General features: G+C 37.2%; 1 protein-coding gene across 1 annotated transcript in view; it reads left to right on the forward strand.

The window, feature by feature from the left end:
* Positions 1-17,347, forward strand: part of RAB3C (RAB3C, member RAS oncogene family) — a 124,152-nt gene that overhangs the window by 40,223 nt on the left and 66,582 nt on the right. The window contains exon 3 of the mRNA XM_054055113.1: positions 12,156-12,274. Within this exon, the coding sequence (XP_053911088.1) occupies positions 12,156-12,274 (119 nt within the window). The remainder of the gene's footprint in view (positions 1-12,155; positions 12,275-17,347) is intronic.

Here is a 17,347-nt window from a genome sequence, read left to right on the forward strand (position 1 = left end):
CTGGTTCTCTGAGTAGAGATCATTTACCTAGATTAGGTAAAAACTGCATTTCCTAGTGAGTACAGGTAGCAGAAAATGTAGGACCAGAACAGCCAGATGATGCCTGTTGTGAAGGGCTGATATTTGTAATACAGCAGTAGGAAACATGGGGAATGATATATCTGAAATTTCGTAATCTTTAATTAGTTATGTTCATGATACCAGGATTCACAGCATGAAACCATATGCTGGATTTAAGTGGCTTCTATGTTCTTTCTCTATGTTGAGTAACCGGTTTGTTCTTAATCTGTTGGAGGTGGTGGTCAATAAAAAAAATTTAGACAGGATAGGAGGATTCAGTGCTCACTCATGCTGGGAGCTGGAGCCACTGCTGTCTTTGTGGAGAAAGTCTAGCCTGCAGGCTCTGGAGATAAAAGTTTTATCCTTCCATGTCTGTCTGTAGAATACAGAAGGCTTCTCTGTCTGTCTGCCTCACCAAAGGAGCAATGTGAATTCCTGTAAGTCAGGCAGAAAAAATGTGTGTTGTATTTTTGGCACCTGAATTCTTCATCGGAAGCAAATAATCCACTAACTGTTGGGACTGTAGCCTTGCAGTACGGAAATACTGTAGTCAGTCTTTCTGCTTTAAGCACTTGATTCTGAGGCCAGTTTATCTCCTTGATCAAAGTTCTTGTCAGGATCAGAGGGAATCTAATCTCAGTTAGTAAAGAAGTTCCCCACCCTAACTTCCTTCTGATTCCATGATTGGCATTTGTTAAAAAGTTGGTTTTGATATTCACTGGATGTTTGAATGAGTCCTGCAGTAAATGACTTCATACTGATCTTTTCTGTCATTTTTTCAATTGACAAATGGTTGTAGGATTCAAAATTTTGTATAGAAGAGATGACTCCAACCCAACCATCATAATTCATTTTAGACAATAATAGGAAGGTTAGGGCTTATTTTAACTTTAAGGTTCTGACTAATTCTACTGGCAGGGAACTCTCTTGCTATGCCACCTGAACACTCACAAATCTATCAGTCCAGATGGGATCCACCTGAGCATACTGAGAGAGCTAGCAGAAGAGGTTGCAAAGCCACTCTCCATCATTTGTCAGAAGTCCTGGTTAGCAGGGGAAGTCCCATACAACTGGAGGCTTGCCAGTGTCACTCCCTTCTACAACAACAGCTGGAAGGAGGATCCATGCCTGTCTGCCTGACCTCAGTACAAGCAAAGGTTATGGAGAGTTTCATCTCCATAAATCCAAGCTAAATCTCCAAGCTAAATCCAGCTGGTGACTGGTCACAAGCAGTGTTGCTCAGGGCTCAGTTTTAGGACCAGTCTTTATCAAAGATATGAATAAGGAGATTGAGTTCTTCCTCCGTAAGTCTGGGGATGTCACCAAATTGGAGGGTGGTGTCAATCTGCTCAAGAGTAGAAAAACTCTACAGAAGGATGTGGATAGGCTGGTTTGATGGGCCAAGAGCAACTGAGGTTTAACAAGGCCAAGTGCCGGGTCCTGCACTTGGGCCACAACAACCGCTTAAAAGACATGTAGACATGGCACTTTGGGGCATGGCTTAGTAGGCATGATGGTGTTGCACTGATGGTTGGACTCGGTGACCTTAAAGGTCTTCTTTGACCTTAATAATTCTATGATTCTATGATCGTCTTCAAATAAGGCATTTTCTTCTGTGTTCGACTACGCTTTGACTGCGTAGTCCAAATAAGCTTAGTTATGTAATTTATAGATTGCCTTCTGAGAGCTTTCAGCAGGGGTTGAGAACAGCATGCAATTCCCAGTAAGATTAGTTTCAAAGTACTACTTCATGTTGCCCGTGATACATGGCTTTGCATACAAAACATCTGAATCACAGGTATGTTATTGCTCTTTATTTGTAGCAGTGCCCATACTGCTCTTGCTGTTTTCCAGACACTTTCCCAACTCTCGCTGTAAGCAGTTCTGTGTGATACTGACCAGAGGTGTAACAGTAGTTTGCAGCAGTTGATTAAAAGAGATCAGTGGCTCACTATAAGCAGTGTATCAGAAGAGTATAGCAGAGGGCTTGAGTGGGTTAGGGCTAAAGGTCTTGTGTCTGAGCTAAGGGAGCTACCCCATGCACAGTGGAAGCAAAGACAGGAGAGAGAATCAGATGAAAATACAGTAGTGTGGATGAATGAATGGATGAACTGCCAGACATAGTAGGTTTAAGCTGATCACACACTGGTGTTGTGCAGTCCATATCTTTTCTTCCTTAGTGCAGTGGCATGTGGTGTACAAACAGACTTGCAGTATCCAACAGATGGTACCTAAACTGACAAATGTTGCGTTGTCATATGTGAGTGGTGGCTACCAGCTTGGACAATAGACACTGAGGTTGAACAGTGGAACTTCATCCAGAGCTGAAAGCCTGCAGTGCTGCAGTGGAACTGAATAGGGAAGCCTCAGCAGCAAGAGGTGCTAACAGATTCCTCTTCTGCTGATAGATAACACTAGAATTCACAATGCAACACATCCTTATAACTGTGATTGGCAACTAGCTTCTGAAGATAAAGACTTTCATGCTGAGCTTTTCTGTTTTCAGCAGCTGGGGTAAACAATGCTGTTCATTTTCATCTAAACACATGGCAGTGACTCCCCCTAAAAATATGCATCTCTCATGATCCCTGTCCCTGCCTAAGAAAAACCAAATTTATGTGATAGTTTTTTCATTAAAAAAGGCATCATGATTAATTCTTGAAAGTTCTTTGAAAATCAAGAGTTGTTTTATGTGATCTAAGTTTTGGGTTAGGTTATTGGTTGGTTTAACATACTATGCATTTTAATGTGCTAAATAACAGAAGATATTATCTATGCTGCTTGTTCCTAATGACATAGATCTAATTTATAAGTTTACTCTGTTTGGTTAGTTACATAAAAATGTAGAGGAACACAAGATATCTATTAGAAAAATGTATCTATATTTACAGAAGTAAATATTTTTAACTGTATCTTTCTTAAAATTTGGTCCTTAGCTGTATGTCAGTTAATTTTAATTAATGCTATCAAATTTTATCATATAATCCAATGAAACATCCATTACATATCTTTTAGTGTTAATTTAAGTAACACTTTTTTTCTGCGGACAGTCATTGTGTTGCTTAGTTAAAAGAGGCCTTGGATTTAATATTCTGTGCTGCTATACATGGACAATTTGGTTAAGCTATTCTGTGTTTCCAGACACTCCACCTGGGAATTATTCAGCTTACTTGTTTCATGGTACTCTAGAGATAAATAAATAGGTTATTAGTGCAAAAAGGAACTTTAAGAGTCAGAGAGAAAATGGAGAAGGCAATGCATCGTGTTTAAACTGCATGGTATAACTGTTGTACTGAGTAATAAGAATGAAAAAAATAAGGCCTGCAGAGATTTTTCTTGCTTTAGTCTTCTTCTGCTATATTATTCACTAAATCAAAAAGGAAAAAGAAAAAAAACAACAAACCAAAAACCCCTAAACAATCCTCCAAAAATTCTGAACTTCCTAAGTAAGTTTTTACTGCCTCACCATCATGGATTATGAATGAACCTAGGTCATCAGTCAGGTGTCACTGGTGCCTCACAACCCACACATTTGCCCATGCTTCATACCACACCCCAGTCAGTTCAAACTCCATTAGCCCTAATCATACTACATGGATCCTGTAGTGGTGATAGGAGCAGAATACAGGTATTGTATTTGTTTGTTTGGACCTCACAGGCTGAAAGTATACCGTCTTGTTTAGATACTATATTCCTCCCCTATCCCCCTTTTGGTAAGATTTAGCGTAAATTGTGCTATATAAAAAATAATTGGCAATTTTATATTTGAACCTGTATATAAGTATTTTTTTTTAAAGGGGACTTAAATATTATGTATATGTATTTATATATGATGGATTTGTTGCTATACATTTTTCTGCTAAGCATTATTGGAATGAATAACAAGGTTTTTTCAGTAGTCTTTCCAAAGACTCATAAATTCACAGCATATTTGAAAAAACAGAGGGTGACTGACATTCCAGTTTTTCTATTTTAGATAAGCATATGGTAAGTCAAATAAATGATTCAAGGGCAGAAAATCACTTTTGTGGTTAGCAATTTTGTTCCAAGTTCAGTTACATTGTACTGTGAGATTAAGATCATGCTTAAGTATATGAAAAGACTAAATTGAGTGTATTTTGCTTAAACTAGTGATTTAAAAGTATTAACTAGTTATTGACTGAATCTGTTTCCTTATATTACATTATCAAGCACATATCATATTTTATTATGAAACATCCATGCTGGAACCACTTGAACTTTTGCTATAAAATATCTGGTGATGAGTCAACAGTTTGCGTAATTTTTCCGTAAATACTTGAGTTGATTTACTTCTGATGTATCTGCTTTGGGAATGGGCTAAGACTGAAATAGCCTCTTAAAAAAGAAAAAAAAGTAAAACCATGTAATTTTTCTTCAGGAAGTAATTGGAAGTTATTGTAATATAATTAAAACATAGAAATGCATAACTACAACACTGCATTATATAAGAAGGCATATGTTCTGGTCAAACCAATGTCAGTGGGAGTAAATTACTGAAAATTTTCATTCATTCATTTAGGTACTTCACTTTGGTTTGTCTCGTTCTGAATTTCATTGAACTATATGTGCTTGTTTAATTATTTCCTAGAACTAAGGACAAAAATGAGACTCCTTCCTTTTAGATTTCAAATCCTGTTAATCATTGCTATTTCTTCAGCGTCAGTTACTTCCTTAGCCTTCTGAATACCTAATGCTGTCCTATCGAGCTGTCCTCATTCACAGTTTTGAGGATTGGGTACTTGAAGTACTCAAAAAACTCCTGTGTAGGTAGAACTTTGATTTTTGTAAGTTTGGAGGTCATATAACTTCTCCATCATGCAGTAACTTTGATGATACTCAACATCAAAGAAAATGTGGTACAAAACAAACAGATTGTAGTACACCCATCTTAGCCAAAATTGTGTGCCATACAGATTACATTTTCATCATACTAAAGATTAAAAGGGAAAAAATGGGAGAAAAATTACATGTTCCCCACATTCATCTCTTGCCTCTGCCCATCAGTAAAGGTGCATTTGAAACCCAAAGCACATTTCAGTGTTTCTAGAGCTGAATATAATTTCCAGGTTTAAGTAGTGAGTTCTGTCATCTTCTAAAATTGCTGTTTGTGATGGCAGATGTTTGGAGGGAGTTATTTTCCTTCCTTCCCTGCCCCTTTAGCTTCAACTTATGTTTGAGCTATCTCCTGTGGTGTGAAACACAAACCCCTGGGATCCTGTGTGGACCTGACTGATAAACAGTGGTAGCAAATTTTCCTCCTTTTTCTTACTTTAAAGCAGTGGTCTTTCAGCATGCTTATATGTGAAGTGACCAGAATTTATTATTTGCACCTTACCCCCAAACTACATTAAAAAGTGTATTAGAAAAAAAGCCTCAATTCTCACTTTGAACTTTCTTTATTCAGGACTCCTCTTAGACTGTCAATCCGTGTTGTCAGTCACAATAGCATTTTGTCAGCTGATGGATGATAATTCAGTAATGTCTGCACAATGAGAGAACATGTCCCAGAATTTAATCAAATCAGGGTAGAAATAATCTTCATTTCTTATTGAGAATCAAAGAACACATGGTTGGGTGTCTAACAATGCAATTTCCAGTTAATATGCTGGTCACCCATAAAGATGTCTTTTGCAGTGAAAAAGGCTGGGAGTAGCACTGTTAAGGAACCTGAATAAGGTTATTTTCTTTGGTAAATAATATATGAATCTGAAATAATTACAATATCTTTGTATACTTGCATTCCTAAATCATACTCCTGAGTTTAACTCTTTCATAAGGCAACTCTTTTTTTTCATAATTAATGAAATGTAATTGTATATGAGAACAATTATAAATAGATACATATTCTTCTTGTCATACTTTGATGAGGTTGGTCAGAATTCAGGGACTGTAGGCACAAATTTGCAATGTGTGAAAATTGCTTTCTTTACCCATGACAGAAAGACATAATACTTAGGGAGGGTTACAAAAATTCTTTGTAACACAGTAGGAATAGTGGGTATATATGTTTTATTTGTGTTATATAGCTATGATCATTTTGTATACAAATACGTATTTATAATTTTTTATATCTAAAAGAAGACATTCATGTGTGTGACTATATAATTAATGAACCCTACTACTACTATAAAACAGTTATTATGTAACAGTTAGAAGACTGAGGAAGAGTGGGATAGAGCTGTGGTGGCTTCCAGGAAGTTGCATCTTAATTTTACTAGATTTTTAAACTAGGGAAGAAATAGCACAGTCTACAAATTAAAGCAGAACTGTTGTCATCAAACATCTACTGCTCTGTAGTCAGTGCTGCACTGTAGGCAGAAAAGCCCTTTGAAAGTTATTTGTGCTCAATTTGGATTTAGGCTGTTCTTTGACTGTGTATAAGCCTAATGTCTGGTTTTATAGTAACTAGTGCTTTAATGTAGCTCTGATTATAGTTATACTTGCTATGGATTTCACAGCTTCCATTAGACTGTAATTTCCTATTCTTTTATGATGCATTACTATAGAATAACTGCTACTGGAAAAATACCTGTAGTTGGCAAATCACAGCTGAAGAATACCACTAATTAGAATACATTATATGTGATTTAAATCCTACCTTTAAAAACAGCATGCTTTATTTTATTGAAATATTTGCATTCAAAACATTTCAAATAGCTTTTGGCAATTATTCTTATTACTAAAATAAACCAAGAAATATTATATTTATTCTGTATTTAGCATTTATGGATAAATGGGTTACTTTTTTAAGGATGTGAATGTACTTGAATACGTCCAGAGGAGGGCAACAAAGCTGGTGGAAAGGCTGGAAAGCATGTCCTGTGAGGAGCAGCTGTGGACTTCTGTGTAGTTTGGAGAGAAGGAGGCTGAGAGGGACAACCTCATTGCTCTCTACGGCTTCTTGAGTAGAGGAAGTGGAGAGGGAGAGGCTAGCGTCATCTCTGTGCCACCCAGTCACAGGACATGTGGGAATGGTTCAAAGCTGTGACAGAGGAGGTTTACAATGGGCACTAGGAAACATTTGTTTACCAAGAAACTGGTCAAATCCTGGAACAGGATTCCTAGAGAGGTGGTCTATGCCCCAAGGCTTTCAGCATTTAAGAGGCATATGGACAATGCTGCCTGTAACAACATGCTTTGACTTTTGCTCGGTCCTGAAGTGGTCAGGCAGTTGGAATGGATGGTCTTTGTAGGTCTCTTCCAACTGAAATATTTTATACCATCTCATTATATTCTGCTCTACTCTATTCTACTCTACTCTACTCTACTCTACTCTACTCTACTAAGCCTTTGCATTTATGCTTTCTGGTGAGACTGTTTTCTCAAAAGTTTGAGTTTAAAATCAAGAAGAAGTCATTAGAATTGCTGAATGTGATTATACATACGCTAAACACATTGCACTCAACCAGTCTTAGCTAAAAAAGAAGAGAGATCAGGACCCAAATTATATAGCAATTTAGCTGAAATCTAATTTAATCATGCCACTGTCCTGCAAACACAGCTGTCAATAATTCTGTGTCAGGGAAGGGAATAGCTCCCTGAAAGGTATGAAGGGGCTGTGTTGCTAGTGGAGAAAAGATGGTAGCATTCTATGCCTTCGATACTGGTGAAGTTCCACAGAAAGCACCAGGTGTTTTTTCAGATAAGGCTTAGAATCTCTAAATACCTGCTTAAGGTGTGATATAGAAAGAGGTCCCAGAATTTCTTTAGGTATCTTTCTTCTCCAGAAGACAATGTCTGTCAGAGTCAAAGAAAGAGGCTACAAAAGTTACATGCAGATCACTGCACACGGTATCTTCCAGGCAGCTCTGAAATGGGGATTATGTTGCCAAGGCAGGAAGAAAGTCTTTTAGCACAGACCACACTGTAGTCCGGTACTTTTATTCTGCAGGTTTTGTAAAGCTCTAATCTGTGCCTTTTACTAGTCCTCATGGAAGTTCTGAATGGAATTGAACTTCAGCCACAGCCGAACTCTTCCAAAAATATTGTATTTGTAGTTCTTGCTTTAAATAGGTAAAACATGGCTTTTCCTGTATTGCAGATTGTCTCTTTTCGGTTTTATAGGTAATGGAGATTTAAAACATTTTTATGTAAAAAGTGTAAGTTGATGGTAATTCTAATGAGTCTTTAAGCATGTTTTGTAAACTCAATATTGTGCACAGAAATGCATTATTTTACTCCTGGAAAGGTTTGGAAGGCTATTAATATTTAACAGGAACATTCCTGTAATTTGTTGCAAATGACAGAAACTTCAGCATACATTTAAACACAGGGATTTATCACGAAAAGCAGATATGGAGTTTGTTGCAACAATGCTTGGGTTTATGGCTTTAGAATGTCCTTTGTACAAATTATTCATTTTTCTCTTAGAGTTGGAGAGTTACAAAACTGTGTTTCTAAAAATGGCCCTGAACAAAAATGTGCTAAGCTTGGTGTTGTCATGAGAAAAGAATTATATTCATAGCTGTCAATAGCTAAGAGGTGCTAATCAGTGGACAAAGGTTTGCATAACATTGTAACATAATGACATGATTATGCAGATTTGTTCAGTGCAATGAGCCACGAACATAGAGATATTATCAAAATGCCCTGTCAGACTTTTCTCAATCCATGGATCCCACCTCATTCTGAGTAATAAGGGCAAGTTAATTAAATATGAGTAATGAATATTCTTAGAGAAGGGTGTCTTCAAAATGCAGAATAGGGTAGAATGAGAGGGGAGAAAGGAAGTTAATGCTTATTATTCTTATTTTATTAATAACAAGTTCTAGAGAGAAGTAGTTAATCCAAAAGATTTGTGTGTATATAACCAAAATAGAGAAATGGGAAGAGGAACATGCTCTGTCACTCCAATATATCTCAGCGTTGTTCTTTTTATATGTGATAATATTCAGCTTGCCTCTAAGTCTCTGATCTGCTGTTGTACCTCAATGTTTTTTCCCATCTCTGCTAAATGGGAGGCAAATGCCTTTAAGAAATGATTGAAAACCATATGAAGATGTAAAAGCTTTAGTACAGCTGTAAAAAAAAAAAGCTTACCAAAACAAAGCAACACACCACAACACCCCATTTCCTTAAAAAAAAACCCAAACCAAAAATCACACTAATAATAGGGCAAGAACACATCTATTTTAGGCTACCCACTGCTTTGTGGATGGAAGAACAAGTTCAAAACAGTAGCAAATTGCAAATACCGTTAACAGTCACCAAACCAATTGAGAGAAGGACTGCTTAGTACCTGCTTGGTCTATGGATGAAACAGGTCTACTTCATTCTTTTCCTAATAGGCATAAGTCTCACAGCATTAGGTTTGACTCTCTTGCAACCTATTCTTTTCTCACTGTATGTATGACAACCACTGTTTGTTTAGTGTCTAAATTACCAAGTATACTCCTGGAGCTTAAGGAGACTTTCTGTCAAGTCTGATGAGTGAGTGTATTTGAGTGTCAGATTTCTAAGTTTACCGTTCTTTGTAATGTTATTATAAATCTAACATTTCTTTATATCTCTTTCACTCAAAAGCAGGTTGTTCTGATCCTGTCATGCTTTGCCAGAATTCAGTGCCAGATGTCAGCATTCCACAATAATGTTTGTTTTAGTACAAGTTTTAGTCTTACTACACTAATTGTGGGCCATCTTAAGTGGCTTTTGTTTTTTCATTATGCACTGGGACACGTTTTTGATCTGTGACTACAAGGATTAAAAAAAAGAAAAAAATAGTTGCTGTTCTGGTACAATCACAGGACTCTGGGAGCAGGAACTTAGAAAACAAAATATGACGAGACTCAGAATATCAGATTTTTCCAGGACAGAAATGCAGAGGCACAGAATCAATTGAATGCACTAGAAAATAAGTTTGAGGGTTTACTTCTGCTAAGCTAACTTGACTAGGTGTACTTTGTGGGCTTACTAGTTATTATTTTCAAGATTACTCTCAGAACCTTGGTTTCTCTCTTTTGTGTTTTGAGACTTTAAGGCCCTATAAACTATTAACTTCCTGTATTCCACACAATTGTAAGCATCTCCTTGATGTCTTGGATAGGAAGCCTCACTGACATGGATATATTGCTAGAGGTGTTCACTCTTATCTGCAGACAGGCTTCAGTGGAAATGACCTGCAGCAAAATAAGATTTGCTTCAGTAGCAGTGGCCCTTGCTTGAAATACCATCATGTTTCCATCTATACATGTCTGACTGACAAACAAGCAGATAGACACTGACAAAACTTGTTTGAAAATCTTACCTCTTTTGTACAGATAGGCTGTGTGCTTGCTATAGGCCATATTTTTCTTCTGTCCCTCCCTTCTCTTTTCTCTAATATCAAATCAAATAAACAAAGCCACCAAAACATGTGGGAGTAAACCTTATTCCATAAAAGAACTATGAAGAAATTGTTTTAATAATGACAGATGTTTGTTCTGCTAAGAAATTATTTTACTAAACCTTTCAACGATACATTCATGTAATTGACAAGCTATAACCTATGGAGAAAGGACGCTGGAGAACTCTGAATACGAGAATATGCACAGACTTAGGGCAAGGGTCTTAATACCTTAGTATTCAGTAATACCACCAGAAAATTTGGGAGCAGTTCTGTTATTGCAGCTGTCCAAACTCCAGACCACAGCTGGTATAAGGCTTGGCCAGCTCAGAGCGTAAGCAGAAAAAGTTAAGGTCTGCTAGGCCTTTTCCGCAGAAACATAGCCTACCTTCCTGTGACACTGGTTGGAATTTTAACTTCTACATTAGCTTTCCATCTCGGATCACTGAAACTACATCAAAGTAGCAGCAGCTGCAATCCAGAATAAGTGTAGTCCATATATTTTACCAAGGACCTTGTTTGGTATCAGTAACTGACTTGCTTGTCTTTCTTATTCTATAAGTGGTCTCTGGTTCTAGAGGTATGTAGAATCTCCATTTGTCAATCTGTTAAAGGTGAATTATACCATTGTAAAAAAGGAGGCGACTTAATCTATTTTTCTCTTGTTCACAAGGCAGTACTACTAGCCCAGGAACCATTTCAGAAAACACACCAAATAAAGCAATGTTTATCACTGGCTATTCTTCTTTCTCCTTAGGAAGGCAAATTAAATAAAATTGTCTGTTTTATAAGCTATTTCTTATCCCATCAAAAAATATGAAATAATGAAATTTAGTTTTAAACTTTGCTAAAATTGGGTATACACAGATGATCTGTTGGAGAATTACAGGACTGAACTGAAATGTTAAGTATGTCTCATCTAAAGCTTTTAATGTTTATGGTTTAAAAATAGGTATGCAGGAACAGGAAGTAGTTATGTATTTCCTGTATTTTAGTTATTGCTATTGTCTCACAATCTTAGTGCAGACAGGGATGATTATGCTAGACATTGCGTATAAAGGCAGTAACAGGTAGTCCCTGCCCTCAATGTTTTTTACTGGAAATAAATAAAGCAGGCAGTAGGAGAAAGGGAGACTTTCATTTCCTGCTTCAAAGGCAATTGAATGAGGTAGAGAGAATGGGCGAGAAAACTGAGTTGAGGTAAGGGACTGCTAATGAGGTTATTTTTTAGTTGGGCATCATCTTTACTTTAAAAGAACTGTCCTTCAGCTTTTATTTTGTCAGGACAGATCTGTGTTGGTCCTAAAGCTGATATGAGCACCGATGTCTATTGCAAGAACAGAACAATTAGACTTTGACTTTTTTGTCAGAAAGTGTTTCATCCAGGATATAAGATTTTACCTGTCCTCTCTGTCAAGTATGGAAAGTAAAAAGCGTAAGAAGGAGACTCTTACACAGCTCTCAGGTTGTTACATGACTTGAATTAGTGAATGACTCAGGATATTTGACGTGACAGTGGTCTATGACTTTCTGTGTCTCTCAGCTGTCACTTCATGACAGAATGGATGTGCCCCTCCTATTATAATCCAATGCAGAATTCTGCTTTTTCCTGTTATTCTGAGTTCTCTCTTTGATTAGTTTTATGAGTAGGATTGCAGAGTTGTACAATAACTGTCATCAGGGTTTTCTTTCTGTTAAAAAAAATTGTTAACTTATTTGCAACAAATACAAATTTTGTTTGTTATTGTTTCAGGACACAGCAGGTCAAGAGAGATACAGGACAATTACCACGGCTTACTATCGGGGTGCAATGGGCTTCATTTTAATGTATGACATCACAAATGAAGAATCTTTCAATGCTGTGCAGGATTGGTACGTAAAACTTGGGATTCATATTAAATAGTACAAAGACTATTTCTTATCACTGACCTGCTGTGACAGTGTAATTTATTTTTGAAAACTTATTTCCAAGTATGAGATCAAGTGTTACTACGCCCAAGTATATAGTGAGTTTTGGGTTTGGTTTTTTTTTTTCTTTTGTGGAAAGACAATGAAATCTTTAAAATGAGTTGCATATAATTAATTGTAACCGCTGTGTTCTCTGTGATTTCAGTTAATTTGTTATTTATATCACAAATCCAGAAACTTGCTAGTGTGGAGAGTAACTGCTAAGATACCAGAAAGCATTTCCCTGTTTCATAGGATCATATGGTTTGGGTTGGAAGGAATCTTAAAAATTATTCAGTTCCAATCTCCCTACCATGGGAAGAGACACCTTACACTTGATTAGGTTGCTCAAAGCCTTATCCAGCTTGGCCTTGAATGCCTCCAGGGATGGAGGCTCCACAACTTCTCTGGGTAACCAGTGCCAGTGCCTCACCAACCTCACAGTAAAGAAAATTCTTCCTAATATCTAATCTTAATCTGCCTTCTTTCATTTTAAAGCCATTACCCCTCATTCTATCACTCCCTGATAAAGACCCCTCCTTATCTTTCCTCTAGACGCTCTTTAAGTACTGGAATGCTGCCATAAGGTCTCCCCAGAGCCTTTTACATGGAAAAAATGGGATACCACATGTGGAGTTTGTCTTTTAATTTAATTTTTTATCATGTTGCTTTTAATTGTAGCTGATTATTATGCTGCCAGTCATGTGTCTCCAGTGTAAAAATGATAAGCAAACTTCATCAGAACAGCGGAACCTAAAATGGCTGGTACATACATTACCTCACAGTTTATGAATGTCAAGATGTCTCCACAAAAGTGTGTCATTTTACTCAGACATGTGTCAGTCAGGATCCAAACAATCTAAGGCTTTTGTTTTAAGTAAAGCTGACCCAAAAGGAAATATAGAGTTAATCTCGATGATCTTTTCCTTTATGAGTTATTTTAATACCTGAAAGCCTCTTAGCAGTGTTCTGAGTGATATGAATAGTATTTGTCATGTGTGCTCGTGTGCTCTCTTGTGTGCTGTTCCAGTGGGAGAATTGTACATAAGAGAGGATTTTGTTTAGAGTTTGTGTGATTTGTTCAGGATGTTTCTTTGGCTTTTGTAAATTTGTTTTAAATAGGCACTACTATTTACTCTTTTTTATTATTATTATTATTTTACTGTTTACTTTTTTAAAAAATTTTACTATTTACTTTTTTCCAGGTAGGCAAGGTCAGAAATGTATTTCACAATTAAAGTGTGATCTGTGGTGCCTGTTTGTTGCCTATCGTCAGAGTTCTCAAGTAAAAACTTTCTCTCTTTCAAATTCTTATACTTGTTACTGTGGTATAAAGTGTCACTGAATTCATGGAGCCCCTTCCCTCTCTATATTTGGAGATTTTCCTGTTCTATGTATGCTAAGCCTGGTCTTTCTCCACTCTGAAAATAAGAACTGAGAACCTTAGCTTTATTCTGCTCTACAGTAAATGGAATCTTGGGTTGCCCAGCATTTTCTGTGTAAGCACTAGGCATCCAGAGCAAAGGGGCAACTCCAGTGTGTACTACCTTCTCCTCTCGATCATTTGTATGACTCTCCACCAAACTGCTCTTATGAGCATATCTTCCCATTTACTAGAGAATCAATGAACTTACATGACTACTATAAACCAGATAACTAGCTTTTAGACAACTGAATTTATTTGAGAGGATTCTCTGCATGGTACTCAAAGGGGAAGACATCTTTACTCACTGTGACTTGTTATGCCAAAGGACTGTTCTTCCCATTTTGTACAAGCTGGAGGCATCATGCTGAGTGCTTGCTGTTACACATTTGTGAGTACTGCTCTGTTCTACAGCATGAAACATAATCTCCTATCTAACAGGAGGTAGCTGAATGTGTTGTGCATAGATTCTGCTGTTAAAGTTCAGTGAAAACAGGGAATCGAGTATGCCCAGCCTCCCAGCTGAACCTGCAGCTGTGGCTGCCAGCAACACACCATCCTGGGCCTGTCAGATGCAGCACTTTCTTGCTTTGCCTCTGCTGATACCATTGAAGCCCTGGGTTAACTGGGTGATAATGCCTGTCTAGGAACAACTGTAATCTGCAAATCTCAGAGCAAACCAGGTGGCTTGCCATGTATTATCTAGTTTCCTCTAATACAAAAGTTCTTTACAGCAAATGTAAATAGTGTACTTATTAATTTTCCCACCTGTTTGTTTTCCTGCCTCCTATCTCTGGTATGGTTGGCAATCTTTGTCTCTTGGTGGAAAGTAACTAGACCTCACACTAATTAAAAAAGAAAAACCAAAACCAGTAAAATGATACAAGAAAATATTTAAAAACTATAGAGGTTGAAAATAGTTTGTGAAATAAGATTTTTCTATCATTTTTATCTGGAAGCTATGCAAACAGTTGGCAGCTACTATAGAAATTTGGTGGATAAGAGTGATTGTGTGATTATGTATGTCCCAAGAACTACTGAGCAGTCATCTCCATGGTGGAAGTAGTGACAGAGAGGCAGAGTGCCTTGCTTGTCAGAATGAGACATAGATTTGCTTGTTATTTTTATTTTCAATTTCAGGAGCTCATTTGCTGCCCTGCTGTTCTTCCCTGGCTTTATTTCTCCCATCTCTTAGCTGATAATTGATTTTTATTAGCCCATGATCCAATTTTGATAGTAATTACAAAACTGCAGCTTGCTTCTGAATGTGAGAGATGTCAAGGAAAATTCACGTTTACCAGTGCTGCAGGAAAGCAAGCAAGGCTATCTGCAGGTGTCTGTGCATTTGTGGAAGTTATGGGGGGAAGAGAAGTGGCAGCTTTTAAGCCTCTCAGGGGCTTAAAATACTTTTCTCTGTGAAACATGTGCCTCTGAAGGCATTGGTGCCCTTTCAAGTATGTACACAATGGGCCAAATCCAAGCTTAAATCTCATCAGCTTCGGGTCTCAATCTATAAACTGCACAGCAGTCAGGACAATCTACACTTGCCTATTAGAACTGGATGAGGGAGGTTGGTTTAAAGTGTGTGTTGGGGTGATTCTTTAAAAGCAGCTAGTTCAAAGTAGTGGTACTCATTCTGAATGGCATTTTTTTCAATCTGAAGACTGGCTGACATTTCTCCTTTATAACAGCAGATGGATAGTCCTGTTTCCAGACGTTGTGCCTAGGTCAGCATGTGGCTATTCAGCTGTGAGAAATTCTATATTTAATTTGACTATTAACATTTTACACTAAGAAAAAAAATCAGTATCTATACTTTTGTCTAAACGTTTTAGCCAAACATTTGTCCACCACTCTGTGAGACTAAGAAAATGGTGTCTGAAACCTTAGTCAAATGACTTGAAGTCCCAATAAGTTTCAGTCACACTGAAACTGTGGACACTTCAAGAAGCATTCATATCTTATGTTCCCTAGTTAAAAAACTTACAAGATTAGAAATGGCAGTAGCAACAAGATTTGTAATCTAAACTGAGATTTTTTTTTTTTTTGAGATACAGAGAGTTTTGCATGTTAAATCTTGCATTGGTGCTTCTGATAGTTCTGGTGGATGTACACTCAGTCATTCATTGCCTTTAGTCTCATCCAGAGGATGATAACACTGCCAGTGCTTGTGTCTGGTAGTTGTTCAGTCACTTCAGAATCACTGCTCTCTAGGGTATGTTCAGGTAACCTGTGTTTTCTGAATAGCTGTGCTCCCTGTATGCTTTCGCACACGTTACAACAGATGCTGTTTAAATGAGCCTAGCCTGCACACTGACCAACAAAACTGATAGGTCCTTAATAATTTTTTACCATTTGGATGTGTTTTTGTATCACATGTAGACTTCATCAGCAGTTAATCTAAATGATTTAATACTTTAATAAAATAATTGAAGAGTATTGCTCTTCAATTTCAGGCCAGTCCCTGAATGTGTTTTCTCTGAAGAAAATGCTGTCACAACAGTTAGTGGTATTATCCTTTATAGATAACAGATTTTCAGAAGTTCACAAGGAGCAACAGTTTGTGGTTTAATTCAGTGAGAGTGAATGGATATGTGCTGAAAATCTGGTTGCTATTAGAAACAGCATATCAAACATGTTCTGACTTAGAAGATCTCCTACAAAGCTCCACCCAGATTTTGAAGCTTCCTTTCCAGGAGGCTTTTTCCTTCAGAAGTGCAGCTAATGCTGCAAGTGCAAGGTGTGCACCTTGCAGTATTTTGGTGCATATTGGTCATGCCACCCTAAAAAGATATGGTTTTGGGAACAGATTTACATCCTATAAATAGGAACCACTTGTAGGGCATCATTTTCTGCCTGGCCGAAATTAGAAACAGGGAACAACAGAAACATCCCATTTAGCAGAATTGTTTGGACAGCATCCACACATTTCAAATAATTAGTCGAGTCTAATTTTCTTTAAAAATTCCTTGTCAATAAATCTGAAGGGGAAATAAGTTAGTATTGGGAGTGGTTCTATCCCACTTCAATGCATATTTGTTTTAGTTCAATTATAATATCACAGTGGCTGCATTCATTACTCTTTTTATACTACCACCATTTATGTTAGTTAGCATATTCCATTATTACATTTCACTAGGAACTGTTATCGTCCCTTTCATCTTAGTGGTTCAGTCCACATGAAGTGTTAGCTTAATGGCAGTGGTGCCTACTGGTAGAAAGGAGAAGATGAAGGCTTTGAACTGTCTTTGCAAATGCTGTCAATTCAGTGTGTCAAATTCTATAGAAATGCTAGGAAAATAAATGCTTTTGAGTTTAAGTTTTTATAAATGCAACATTTCCAGATTTAAAATGGCTTAATTGGAGTCAATGAGCTATTTATAGTCAGGATATTTCTAACACAGTCTCTGGCTAGATCAGAAACAGCAGGAATGTGAACTATGGTCTAAAAGCCTAAAGCTTTATGTTCTAGATTGAAACCCTGGACTTGAATCTTTGCTAAGTTGACAGAGAGTACATTGCATGTAGTTATTTGCTCTCACTTTAATTTGCTTCTCTGCACCTGAAAACATTGT

Source organism: Cuculus canorus, chromosome Z (genome assembly GCF_017976375.1).
Source record: "Cuculus canorus isolate bCucCan1 chromosome Z, bCucCan1.pri, whole genome shotgun sequence".
In the NCBI taxonomy this organism is placed as follows: domain Eukaryota; kingdom Metazoa; phylum Chordata; class Aves; order Cuculiformes; family Cuculidae; genus Cuculus; species Cuculus canorus.